This window comes from Haemaphysalis longicornis, unplaced genomic scaffold, assembly GCF_048455015.1.
Source record: "Haemaphysalis longicornis isolate Haplotype H1 unplaced genomic scaffold, Haemaphysalis longicornis Haplotype H1 scaffold_4, whole genome shotgun sequence".
NCBI classification, from domain to species: domain Eukaryota; kingdom Metazoa; phylum Arthropoda; class Arachnida; order Ixodida; family Ixodidae; genus Haemaphysalis; species Haemaphysalis longicornis.
In genome coordinates, this window is record NW_027526361.1 from 166621307 (window position 1) to 166634133 (window position 12827).

General features: G+C 49.9%; 1 protein-coding gene across 2 annotated transcripts in view; it reads right to left on the reverse strand.

Annotated features, from left to right (window-relative positions):
• The window catches only part of LOC144179495 (anionic trypsin-2-like), a 122530-nt gene that overhangs the window by 60045 nt on the left and 49658 nt on the right, over nt 1-12827 (reverse strand). The window contains exon 2 of one of the 2 annotated variants that reach the window (XM_077707869.1): nt 1793-1976. The exons of the other annotated variant lie outside the window; for it this stretch is intronic. Within the exon in view, the coding sequence (XP_077563995.1) occupies nt 1793-1976 (184 nt within the window). The remainder of the gene's footprint in view (nt 1-1792; nt 1977-12827) is intronic. 2 annotated transcript variants of the gene reach the window in all.

Here is a 12827-nt window from a genome sequence, read left to right on the forward strand (position 1 = left end):
AACTTCAGTACGCGCGCACAGTGTAGCGACGTGCTGTATCGTGACAACTTCCCCGCCAGGGGGTCTGAGATTCCGATTGATAAGGGTTGACAAACTTTGTCCAGAGGGATGCTCTTGAACAGAAGTGCTCGGCAGACGCTCGTCGCTCGTCTCTAGGCCTTGGCCGAACAACGCCGTGCCAGTCTCCTGGGCTACTCGGCTGAAGGGTCAGTCACTGGATGAAGAATTGTCACCAAGGAACATCTCTGGCTTAGGCTGTAGCTCACGAGTGCACGAAATTCTTAATTTGCTATTGACCATACTTTCTAGCCAATTAGTGGAAGGAAGCTGGGAGGAAACGCAGCTTTATTGTCGCGGGCAAACACGGAGCTGTATTTTGCGCTCCCGCGTCCTACGTATCATACTGTTTGTGTAACACACCAAGCCGATCCGTTAGACCACTGAGAGGACACCAGACAAGGCGCATTGGGCCGCGTGACGCCCACGTTTAAACCATCCGCCAGAACAACGGACAACATCAGTAAGGGCAGGAACAACAGAACAACAGAACAACATCAGTAAGGGCAGGAAAGCTACAGGTGCGCGTGAACGCCCTTCCACCGAACCCGTGAGCGCGTAAACCAGCTGCCGGTTATGTGCGCGTCCTTAGTAGTGAAAGACGCCGTCGAAAATGTTGCTTTGAAATCCCTTTAGGCTGAGCACTTAATATTGGCCGACATCGGCCTCCAAAGTTGGCAAGTTGCTTTTCATCCGGGAGGGATTGCCAACTCCTCAATGAAATGGAACTTGAGACGCTGGCGGCGGCGTCCGCGGCGTTTTGTTCTTTTCGCGCCCATTCGCGCGTCCCTTCTGGCCCACGCTCATTCTGTTCCCGCTCTTCTTTTTCTATGCGAACGACATGTGTCCCTCCCATAGCGAGTTAACACTTGTAAGGCCTCGAGCGTTATTCTAGCGGAGAAACATGTAAACGTACGCTTCCTTCCCCGGTCTTAGGCAAGCTCCTGTTTGGGTAACACGCCAACCCAGGCACAAGCCGCCCGATAACGGAGTACACCAGACAGGGCCCATTGAGCCATGCGAATTTCACGTTTAAATTTCCCACCAGCACAACGGGATGTCGTCAGTAGCGACATAAAGCTCAGTTGTACGTGCACGCCCAGTTCTTCCAGCCGCAACCCGCGCCGCAATAAACGGGCAACAGAAAATGGGAGCGTACTTAGGCGTGAAATACATCGGTGAAATTTTCGTTCCGAAAGCCTTTGAAGCTGTAGAGTTATGGGCTCCAAATGGCACTCCAACCGGGTAAGTTGGTCTTCAACTGGAAAGAATGAGCACCTAATCAGCTACATGGAATTTGAGGCGACAACGGCGACAGTGGTTTCCAGCCGTTTTTGCGCCCATTCCGCCGTTACAGCCGATTGTTCAACTTGTGAAAGAGGCATCGGTGGTGGCGAGGGGAACAAAGGTTGTGAAAGAGGGGTCGGCGGTGGCGAGGAGGAGCGCAGGAGCGGCGCCGAGTAAATCGGTTTCACCAGAGTAAAGCTGGGGAGGCGGGGTTAGACATAAAGTGCTTCGCAGTAAAATGCAATATTGTAGCGACCTACTACGTGTGCTGTTCATGGCATACGCAATTTATGACGACCGGTAGCTTGCATTCCGTGCATTCATTCTCGAATGACACGTGTGCTTGGCTTTTAATTGTAGAATAATTGATGAATGGACGGGTGAATTCATCGATAGGGTGGTGGATGGGAATATTAAAAAGCTGCCTTCAAAGGCGGTGGCTACTAACTGTTCGAAGCAGTGGGCAGCCGTAACGATCCATCGGTCTGCGACGAGCGCTCCTCCGCATAGGTGAATGGTCCGGAATCCGCTTTTATACTTGATTCCAACTTGCCACGGGTAGTCGCCTGGCTTGGACGGTCGCCCACCCACGATTCGGCCCAAGGGACGCAAGGGTCGAACGCCGCAAGAACCTGCGGTATGAGTAGCGTTTCGTTATCGCCGCTCAAAACTACGTTCTGAACGTGACACCTGAGGCAAAAAGTTCGAAAAGTTTATCACCAAAAGACATATTGCTCAGCCATCAATAAAAATTAAATCCTGTTTTACCCAGTATCCTGTTTTGCCCAGGAGATCTGTTAAAACAGCGGAGCGGTGGTTCTCTTCGTCTCGAACGTCAGTGGGCAGTGGCCCGGGGACGGCGTTCTGTCCTCGCAAAGGGATGGCCAGCTAAATGTCCACGGCGGGGGGCTCCCGCCCTAGTGCGAGGGGGAATATTCCATCCCTTCTAGACCGATGCGGCCTCTATCGAAGCGTCTGAAAACCGGTTTTGCGGGGCCCCCGGCAGGTCTTTGAACCTGCTCCTACCTCAGCGTGACGCACGACCTTCAGCAGACGGACAAAAATGGCCGACCTGCAACAGATCCGCTGTTAAAATACGCAGAACGATCTCTGTGCCTGTGTAGTTTTCCGCTGTGCGGTCACTTCTAATGTATTCTAATCTGACACAATTGATGCTTTCCGCTTGCCGGACGAGCTCGCGATGTTTGTACCAATCTACTACGAATTGAGATGCAGATAATCCCTGGCATGATGGGGTGTATTCTTACATGATGCGCTTTCTCCCGACCCGCTAGTGTAATCTCTCTGGCTAAAGCGAGAAAATTTGTTTTCCCGCAATGAGCGGCGAAGGGGGAGAGAAATTGTTGCAAGGGTGACAGCTGAAGCCAACTTTGTCTCGAGAGGAACGGCGAGCGTAAAGAGAAGCGAAAACCTGAAGATGAACTCGAAGAAGCCATGTGGTGAAAAGAATGTTGGACCAGCCAGGATTCCGGAGGGCTTCCGCGCTGCCGACAGGTTAGCTCCCGTGTGGGCACCACTTACAGGAAGACCATGGGTAGGAGGTGCCGGATTTCACGACTTTTGCGTCTGAAGTTTTTATGCGGTATAGCTATCACGAAAACTTCGAGCAACCAACGAAAATGTGCACCCTTACTAATATATAACAAATAACAAAATAATATAAGAAAAGAAAGTTCCCCGGAACACGCAAGTTTTCTTGCCTTTTACGTCGTCACAAAAAACTCAGGGTCCATCTGGGCTTGTGGGGCCTTATCTGTGACCGCGAAAAGTTCCGGCTGCGGGGTATTGGTCAGTTTGAGCGGCAAGGCCACATTGTCAGAGTGTAAACGTTTTCATTCACGGGACAACGTTATTAGGCTCATTTTTCGGTACAGCCGTACAGGAAGTACCGTACAGGCGGGTACAGCCGTACCAGGCTGTACCCGCACTGAAGAAGTCAAAATAAGCACCACCACCGAGGCAGCATTTAGGCCAACCCTCAACATTCCTGTTTTCGCGATCGCCGCATGGGCATTAAAATTGTGTCATAATACCCTTGAAGAAATCAGCGAGACCGTTCTACTAGCACACAAGCAACGTGCGGGAAAAATGAAATTGGGACAGGTTATTCTATCTATATAGGCACACCCCCAGAGGAAAAAAATGGTTGGACGCCATGATGGATATGTTAACGGTCCAACGATTTTCCATAAAATCCCTTCCCCTCCAGAAAAATGTAGAACCTACACAACGACACGCGAGAAGCCAGGAAAAAATTTATTTGAAGAAAATTCGAAACCATGAAGCACTATATACGCCCACGCCGGGACATCCGAAACTACAAAGGCAACAGTTATCGCAGTGAACTACCATGCAAGTGCTGTTATTTCATTACCCTCCAGCATATGAAGACAAAAAGCGGTATCGGAGCCATCGTCCTTGCGATCCGCCTAGCGTAACTATCAAAAAGACGCCTATATATCATTACATATGTTCAAAAGGCCACTAGTCTCTTGGCTGCAGGCAGAGTACCGAAACTCTAGAGAAAGTTTCTAGAATCTTCAATAATCAAAGCTGAGATCACATCAGTGCGCCGACATGCCGACATAAGGGAGTGATGCAGCCGACCACGATCCACGCGAACTCGCATACCGCGCTCCCTGTTGACCACGACTGTCACACCCACACTCCCCATAAAATATGGAGGACGTCTTCTTATCCTACTCCTAGGAACACCATCCTTCCCGCTGCCACCAGGGGATCTCAACGCCTAAGACTCGCAAACTGTGCGCAGGATACAGACCAACACATGTATCAACCCATCTTCATGGGCGAGGAAGCACCCACTCTCTTATACGAAATCTGGTAATACCCAAGTATATGCTCAGGGGTGAAAAACCGTTACATTACATATTTCACTTCAATCCACACATGGGAATCTGCCCTGAAAAGCTTGTAGCCCCAACATCAGCGTGAGCTGGTGCAGGGGCCGTGGCCTTCGGGTCTTTCACTAAATCTTGCTCAAAAAAGTTCTCCCTCCCTCTGCCTCTCTCTCAGCCAAATGGCTCTGTCAGAATAAACAGTTTAAACTCTGACACTGTCGCCTTTTCGCTCAAACTGACCGGCACCCCGCAGCCGGAACTTTTCACGGTCACACCTAAGGCCACACAAGCGCAGATAGCCCCTGAGTTTCTTGTGACGCGGGGATTAAAACCCCTTGCGGCTTGTCTAGATCTCGTCACTGAACTTAAGTGCAGTAAATGTAGAAACTGCGTTCCAAAACGGCCCTCCACGCCGAAGTAACGCTATCGCGTCATGCATATTAAGACCGAAGCATAGGTGTGGTCTGCTACTTTAACTGTTCTACGCGTTTATCTTCTTTTGTAGGTCTGCGCATATTTTCCATGCTTTCTTTACAAACATCGCCCCAGCTTGCACTAGAACTGCAAGTCTGGTGAAACAGCAGAGCCGGCGGTCCCTGTCCCTTCGTCGGCGAACCGGCTGTTGCACCTTACATGGATTTCCCAACTTTCCACGGAAAGTTCTTTATGACTGGCAGGCATGGATCACTGTCCGCAGGCCTTCCTATCTCTCCCAATGTGGACCGCGTTAGCACACACTAGTACCGGCTCCGCGAACTCGTCATCTGTAGCGCGAGCTTTTCTGTGCTTCCCACTTAAGGCGCAAAGGCACAAGAACTGGCGAAGAGAGTGGGAGAGAGATAAAAATCTTTTAGTAACTATGTGCACGCAGGCCTGCTTAGTCCTCTCATTCTAGAGGACCTGCGGTGTCGTCTTCAAGCCGCTGCCTGACGTACGCCGCCAGTTGCCTTTGTTCTTCGGCGGTGCTTGTTGCGGTCAGCCATACTTTGTGGGGTGGGTTTGTAGTGTTAGCTTATGCCATGATTGTGCAGGTCAAGAGGATGTGATATCGACTGAGTACGATGTTACATCCAGAGCAAGTAGGGAGTGGTGTGTCAGGATCTCCCAGTATCTCGTGTAGTCCACGGTGTAGCCTAGCTGGAGTATCCACGGTGTCTGTCGGAACGTGATCACGCCCCGAACCCTAAGCACAGTGTTCTTCAAGGTCGAGCTGGCCGACGCCGGGCGGTCCTCACGAGGCGCATGGTGACGTGTGCTCGGTATTGTTTCTTGGCATTTTTTGCAAGGTCCTCACGTGACGCAAGCCCACGCGCAAGCCTAGACGACGCCGGGCGCTGCTCACGAGGCTCACGCTCAGTTGCCGTCGGTGTTATTCTTTATGTGCTTTTTTGCAGGCTCCGACGGACCAAGCTGAAGCTTAAACAGCTTTGCTGTTAAAAGTACGACCTGAAGCATTATTTACGCTGCCTCGGTTGGTACTTTGTCAGATACAAAATATTGCATGCCCAGCCCATTGTAGAGACCCTGCGTTGCGTGCTCGTATCCAGAGGCTTCGGGTATGACATAGCTAGTGCCGCAGTGTTTGTAAGCGTGATGGATTGATTTTGATATTTAACGCGCTTCAGTTACACCTGGCCGTGAGGCGCACCGTAGTGGAGGGCTCCAGAATAATTTTGCCCACGTGGGTATCGTTTACATGTACCGAACTCTTGACGCACGGGCGTATTCGGTATGCGCCTCCGTCAGAAAATCAGCCACCGCAACCAGGATCGAACCCCCGTCCTTGCACTAAAACGCCTTCGCCACTGAGACACCAAGGGGGGTATATTCGCAGAAGTAAAAATTCAATAACGCTTTCATTTCCGCACCGTTCCTGATAATTTTTTTTTTGCATTTGTATAACGACCTGAAGAACAGACCTAGAAAAGCACCTGAAGGGCAAGCGTTGCAGGGATCCCGTACGGAGTAGCACACAATGGTACACACTGGCCGCGCGTTCCTGCTTTGCGGGTTATCCATCTGTGCGGAGTGCATGGCCGGATTAAGTTTATTTGTCGCAGCGCGCCTGCCCTATTACTGGCGCAAAAAGGACATTACTTTGTCGGATAAGGCCATTCACTGTTACGATAACAAACATTGATTACGCCCCCCCCCCCCTTCTCATAATGTCATGCTCCAAAAGGGAGAAGGGACACTGCATATGGAAATTATTTTACTGTGGGGGTCCTATACGTCACAATTTCGCACCCAAATGAGTTGAAAGTTGCGTTTGGTGTTGTACACGCTTTCCGTCGTTTTTGTCACTTATTGCGCAGGGAACGTTTATAATGAAAAACGTAAAGCCACTCAAGTTCGGATCTTTGCTACTACTCCTCACGCTCTTTCCGTCCCTGTGTCACTTCATGAATTGAACAGAGGTTTGTTCAATGAAATTCAATTTTTCCGCTTTCGCAGTGTGCGCGCGCCTTCCCAACGGACAGCTCGCATCCTTTATATTCATCTTTTGTGTCATATTCTGACTAAAACATGGAAAGATCAGACCTTCGCACGAGCGAAGGTCTGGTCTTTTTGTGCTTGCTTTCATCTCGTTCGTTCGGGAGCCTTTCAGCGCTATTTCGACCGCGTCCTTTTTTTTCTTCCACGGCCACTTTTTTTCGGTTACTGTGGTAGAAAACCCACCCACGAGCATTCCTAACTAAATAAACGTGGGGAGTCCCGTTGAAGTACATATACTTCTCCTCAAATGTACTTGGAATTTGCCTTGCGCTAAGTAATGGGGTCACGTATGCCCCATTACAGCCGTTTCAGGAGTTTCACATGGTTCTGCCGATGTAAAGCCCGTTGTCCAAGTATAGCTTTTGACCGGAAATCGACATCCAGGGACAAACGGGTATCTTTTCGAAGCCTCTGTTTGGGTGCGTGACGCCCTCAGTGACCATGACTGCGTGCGGGGCACGACGACAAGCCGGGCTCCTAAAGTGCTCCGTATTTAAAAATTTTAAATTTTAAATTAAAAATTTCAAAAACCTAAAAAGTACTCCGTATTTTTTAGGTTTTTTGACCATCTGGTTCCAAGACAAAACATCGTTAGTAGCCGAAGAGCGCTTAACTCTAAAAAGTCGTTACGAAGTTTGATATACGACGGTCGCTGTAGATGATGCATTCTAAGGGAAAGATATGGGGCAGAAAACATGACCGCCGCACCTGGCGTTGCATCGAGGCGTAGCGGCTTCGTTCCGTGACAGCTGGCGCTCGGAGGTTGCGGGTCCAGGCAGGTCGTCAATCTCGGCACGCCCGGCCTAGAACGTGACCCATCAGCTCGAACACAATGATTTATCGAGGCTATGTGTCTCAGTTTATGTACTCCGCCAACTTTTGGCCCGAAGCATAGCGGCGAATGGCTTGGGACGTTCAGGGCTGATGGGCGCGAGATCGAAGTTCCCAGGGGGCGCATGGACCTGTTGATGTTGCAGGGATCTCCATTTCTAATGACCTCAGGAGTCATTTGTATCGACTCTATTGGTTCTATTTTTCGTTTTACATGTGCGTGTGCATAACGGATACGTCGACTGAACGTGATGGTGCTCGCTACTTCAGACTCGTTGGGCCTTTGGAAGAACCTTATTGGCATCTCAAGTTGTGTTTTCACGGATATTATCATTTTAAATTATTATATTTGAATGAATGAATTCTTTATTTCCACTTATGTACATCTATATATACAGATATTTTGGTATAAAGTGGCAGGGTCAAGGAAAAAATCTGTACTAGACAGCCTGACTAGCTCTTGCCCCGTCAGGTACAAAGCAAAGACAAGATTGTCAGCACTTCAAACAACAAGTAAACGAGACAAAAGAAGCAACAAAAACAAAAACGGGCTGCGTTACTGCACAACCAAAAAAAATGTTAATGAGTCTGTGGTCAACTTCTCAGCAAATTAATAATACGTTGCAGATTGGAATACAGGCTATCCACATTATGTTTAGACAACCGGTTTAGCAATGAGGGCAGAATAAAAGACAACATCTGTAAGCCATAATTTGTTCTGGGGCACCCTACAATCCATTTAACAGGTTGTCGTGTAGGATAAGGCAGATTTCTCTCGGTAACGTTTTCTAATTGGAGAAAACTGTTTTGCTGGTGGGAACGGGGAGCTCTTCACACTGGTATTGTCATTTTTGTTTCGCAAGTATCTAGTGGCGCCCATTTGACACGTGTACAAATTGTTCTAAATGAACTCGACGCATTCCCTCTCCCCGTGCCCACATTTCGCCAAGAACCGTGGCGCCTGACGAACTTAGTAGTTTCTATGTTTCAGAATTTATATGGACACACACCATGCCAATCGGGTCTGTTTCTTTGTTGATGTAAGCTTATCAAGTTTAAGCTAACTGCTTCTATGTTAACGTACTTGTTATTCGTTCTACTTCGCCGTTGACATGGTTGATATCAGTGAGTGGCTTTTGTTTCAAAGTCGGTGTTGGCTTTAAATGTAGAGGCCTGTCAATTATGCATTGACAGGCCTGCGCATATTTCCTGTGGCAAATTTCAATAGCAGTAACTCTATCGGGCTGCACTTTACATGCCATTCATAGATTCATGCTGCTTGTTTGTGGTCTGTTTCAAGTCACCTTCTCTTCGCTGCGATTCTCGCTTGCCTGTATCACTACACTATCCATGCGAAATCGTATGTTTAGCTGAAACTGAGCTAAGTGTTCCGGGCCATTTATTCCACCCTTATTGGGAAGAGGCGCTGGACAGCACATATTAAAAAGGGGGATCCGGCCGCGGAGGTCGCTTTTCTGATGGATGTTAAAGGCAAAAACGCTCGTGTGTTCGAGATTTCGGGGCACGTTAAAGATCCCCAGGTGGGCTAAATTAATCCGAAGCCCTCTAATACGGCGCATCTCATCGCCTGTGCAGCGTTGGCGCGTTAAACACCCCAATAAATGTAGGTGCAGTCTCGATAGCTTTTATATCTAGTTCTCAAGCATTCCGAAGGAAGCACATTCAGAGTTACGCGAAAAGTGCAGGTCAGCAGCTACCCGCAGCCCATGGCTTAAATTACCTGATTTGTTGTTACTATTCTCCTACAAATTATGACGGCAGTGCACTTGCGAATCTTTGTGCTGCTGTCGACAGTAAGGTTGATTTTTACGATACAAAGTACACATATATTGTCAACAAGCCAAAAAACGACGCAGTTGTCCTCAAGGAAAACAAGTTTATTGGAGCGAACTTGTGCTCCCCTAACAACTCGAAGAATACACATGCGGCGAAGCAGTAGTCAGCAAAATGACGTGCGCAAGCGAGCGTCGGGTTTCGAATGCCGCGCCGTCTTCTCTGCAGGCTTTTATCTTTCAGCGCAAGTGTTTCTGGAAACGTCGATTTAGATGCAGAACATTGTAGATAAAAGAAGCTTATTCTGAGCGAACAATATCAGGGCGAAACAGTCTGCTTATCTGAATTAGATAGCCCGTGCGGCATAAAAATAAAGAATGGGAGACGCGCTTCGCTTGGGACAAAGATAACAGACCCGTGCGTGGCCAGGCAGTAAAAACAAACAATAAATAAACAAACCCATACATGGTTGTCGGCGTTACCCCCCCTCTAAGAGTGCATCGACCCGATGATAAAATAGAAGACAGTCCGAACAGACAACAAAAAAAGTCCTTCACCTTGCTTAGTAAGGTTTCAAGAGAACCACGTGGACGACTTCGGGCCGCCTGCGTCGTCGTGATGTTCCAGAATCACCATTGGGGATAACCTCGTAGGTACGTTGGCCGACACGTCGTAGAATCTGGTAGGGTCCGAAATACCGTCGCACAAGCTTCTCACTTAGTCCGCATCGTCGGATGGGAGTACAAACCCAAACGCGATCCCCGGGGTTGTACTTGGCGTCTCGGTGTCGGAGGTTGTAGCGCCCGGCATCCGCCAGCTGCTGGTCCGCTGTACGAACTCGAGCGAGCTGGCGGACCACATCCGCACGCTGAAGGTATCCTTGGACGTCGAGGTTGAGGTCATCGTCTTCTATATGCGGAAGCATGGCGTCAAGCATCGTAGTCGGCCGTCTTCCGTAGACAAGCTCGAACGGCGTCATCTGCGTAGTTTCCTGGATAGCCGTGTTGTACGCAAACGTGACATACGGGAGCACTTCGTCCCAAGCCTTATGTTCAACTTCGACGTACATTGACAGCATATTCGCGATTGTCTTGCTCCGACGTTCTGTTAGTCCGTTCGTTTGGGGGTGGTACGCCATCGTTCTTCGGTGATCCGTGTTGCTGTAGCGTAATATTACTTGCATCAGCTCCGCAGTAAAGGCTGTTTCGCGGTCCGTGATTAGGAATTCCGGGGCTCCATGTCGCAGCGCGACTTGGCTTATGAAGAACTTGGCGACTTCTTGTGCAGTCCCCCTCGGAAGAGTGGCGGTCTCTGCATAGCGCGTCATGTAGTCTGTCGCTACGACAATCCACTTGTTCTCGGATCGGGACGTAGGGAACGGGCCCAGAAGGTCGATTCCTAGCTGTTGCAAGGGCCTCGATAAGGTGGCGAGCGGCTGCAGAAGTCCGGCGGGTCTCGTCGGTGGCGTTTTTCGTCGCTGGCAGTCACGGCAGCTCCGGACATAGTGGGTGACGTCGGATGTAAGGCGGGGCCAGTAGTACTTCACCTTAATTTTTCCAATTTTACGGGCTGTGCTGAGATGTCTGGAAGACGGGTCGTCGTGGTACGCTTTCAAAATTTCGTCACGAAGGTCTGCGGGGATGACAAGAATATAATTCGTTCTCGTTCCGGGGCTGAAATTATTCTTCATGAGAGCGGAGTTTTTCAGGCTAAATGCTGGTAGGCTTCGTTTGAAGGTCCTAGGCACGGCGACGTTGCATCCTTCGAGGTAGTCGATTATGACGCGTAAGTCAGGTTCGGCACGCTGCCGGGAGGCTAGGCCGCTCTCCGTCACTACTCCGAAGAACGCGCTGTCTTCATACTAGTCTTGTAGTGGTGGCTCGACAGGAGCGCGGTACAGGCACTCGGCGTCGGAGTGGTTCCTGCCGGATTTATAGGCGATTGTAACGTCGAACTCTTGCAGGCGCAAGCTACACCGCCCAAGACGTCCAGAGCGGTCCTTCAAATTTGCAAGCCAAGAAAGCGCATGGTGGTCTGTAACAACCTTGAATGGTCTACCATACACGTATTGGCGAAAGTTTGAAATCGCCCATATAATATCCAGGCACCCTCTTTCAGACGCTGAGTAGTTTTTATCCTCCTTCGACAGACCACGGCTATCAAAGGGGATTACTTTTTCTGAACCGTTTTGTTTCTGGACGAGGACGGCACCCAAGCCCATATTACTGACGTCCGTGTGCATTTCCGTTTCGGCGTCTTCGTCGAAATGAGCGAGCACGGGCGGGCTTTGCACGCGTTTATGGAGCTCGCAGAATGCTTGTGGCTCATTTTCCCAGCTAAAAGGGGTGCTATCTTTCGTCAAGCGTTTGAGTGGCTCTGCAATGAGTGCGAAGTTTGCGACGAAGCGCCTGTAGTATGTGCACAGTCCTAGAAATCTTCGCACGCCCTTCTTGTCTTTCGGCCTTGGGAAGTTCGCAATGGCTGACGTTTTTGTCGGGTCAGGTAGGACTCTCGCGGCGTTGACGACGTGGCCCAAAAACGCGAGTTCCTCGTACGCGAAACGGCACTTTTCGGGCTTCAGAGTTAACCCTGACGTACGAATGGCCTCGAGTACAGACTGCAACCTTGCAAAGTGTTCGTCCAAAGTCCGGGAGAATACCACAACGTCGTCGAGGTATACGAGGCAGGTGTGCCACTTCAGGCCAGCTAGCACAGTGTCCATGACTCTCTGAAACGTTGCTGGCGCCGTGCGCAGCCCTAACGGCATCACATTGAACTCGTATAGGCCGTCCGAGGTTATAAATTCCGTCTTCTCTCGGCGTCTTCCGTCCACCTCAATTTGGCAGTATCCGGTCTTCAGATCCATCGATGAGAAGTACTTCACATGGCAGAGGTGGTCGAGGGCGTCGTCGATTCGTGGCAGGGGGTACACGTCGTTTTTGGTGATTTTGTTCAGTCACCGGTAGTCAACGCAAAACCTTAACGTGCCGTCTTTTTTCTTCACCAGTACGTCCGGAGCAGCCCAGGGGCTTTTCGATGGCTGTATAATGTCGTCGCTGAGCATGTCGTCGACTTCAGTCCGGATGGCTTCCCGCTCGTGCGAAGAGACGCGGTACGGTGACTGTCGGGTAGGTCGGGCTCCATCTTCGGGTATTATCCGGTGCTTCGCCAGGTGTCTGGTGTAGTTTTGAGTTCGACGAAAAACACTCCCTGTAGTGACGCAGCAAAGCCAATAATTTGTTTCGTTCTGCTTGCGGTAACGCCGGATTCACGTCGAAAGGATTCAGAAGCTTGAAGGTATCTTCGGGTGGGCGTTCAAATTCGGCAACCGGGATCAGGTCACTTGCTTCTGGCGTTTCTTCCAGGAACGCAATTGCAGCTCCCTTGTTTAAATGCTGGTACTCGTCGGTGAAATTAGTGACCAAAACGTGGGATTGGCGTTGCTTAAAGCGCGCAAGGCCTATTGCGACAGAGACACCG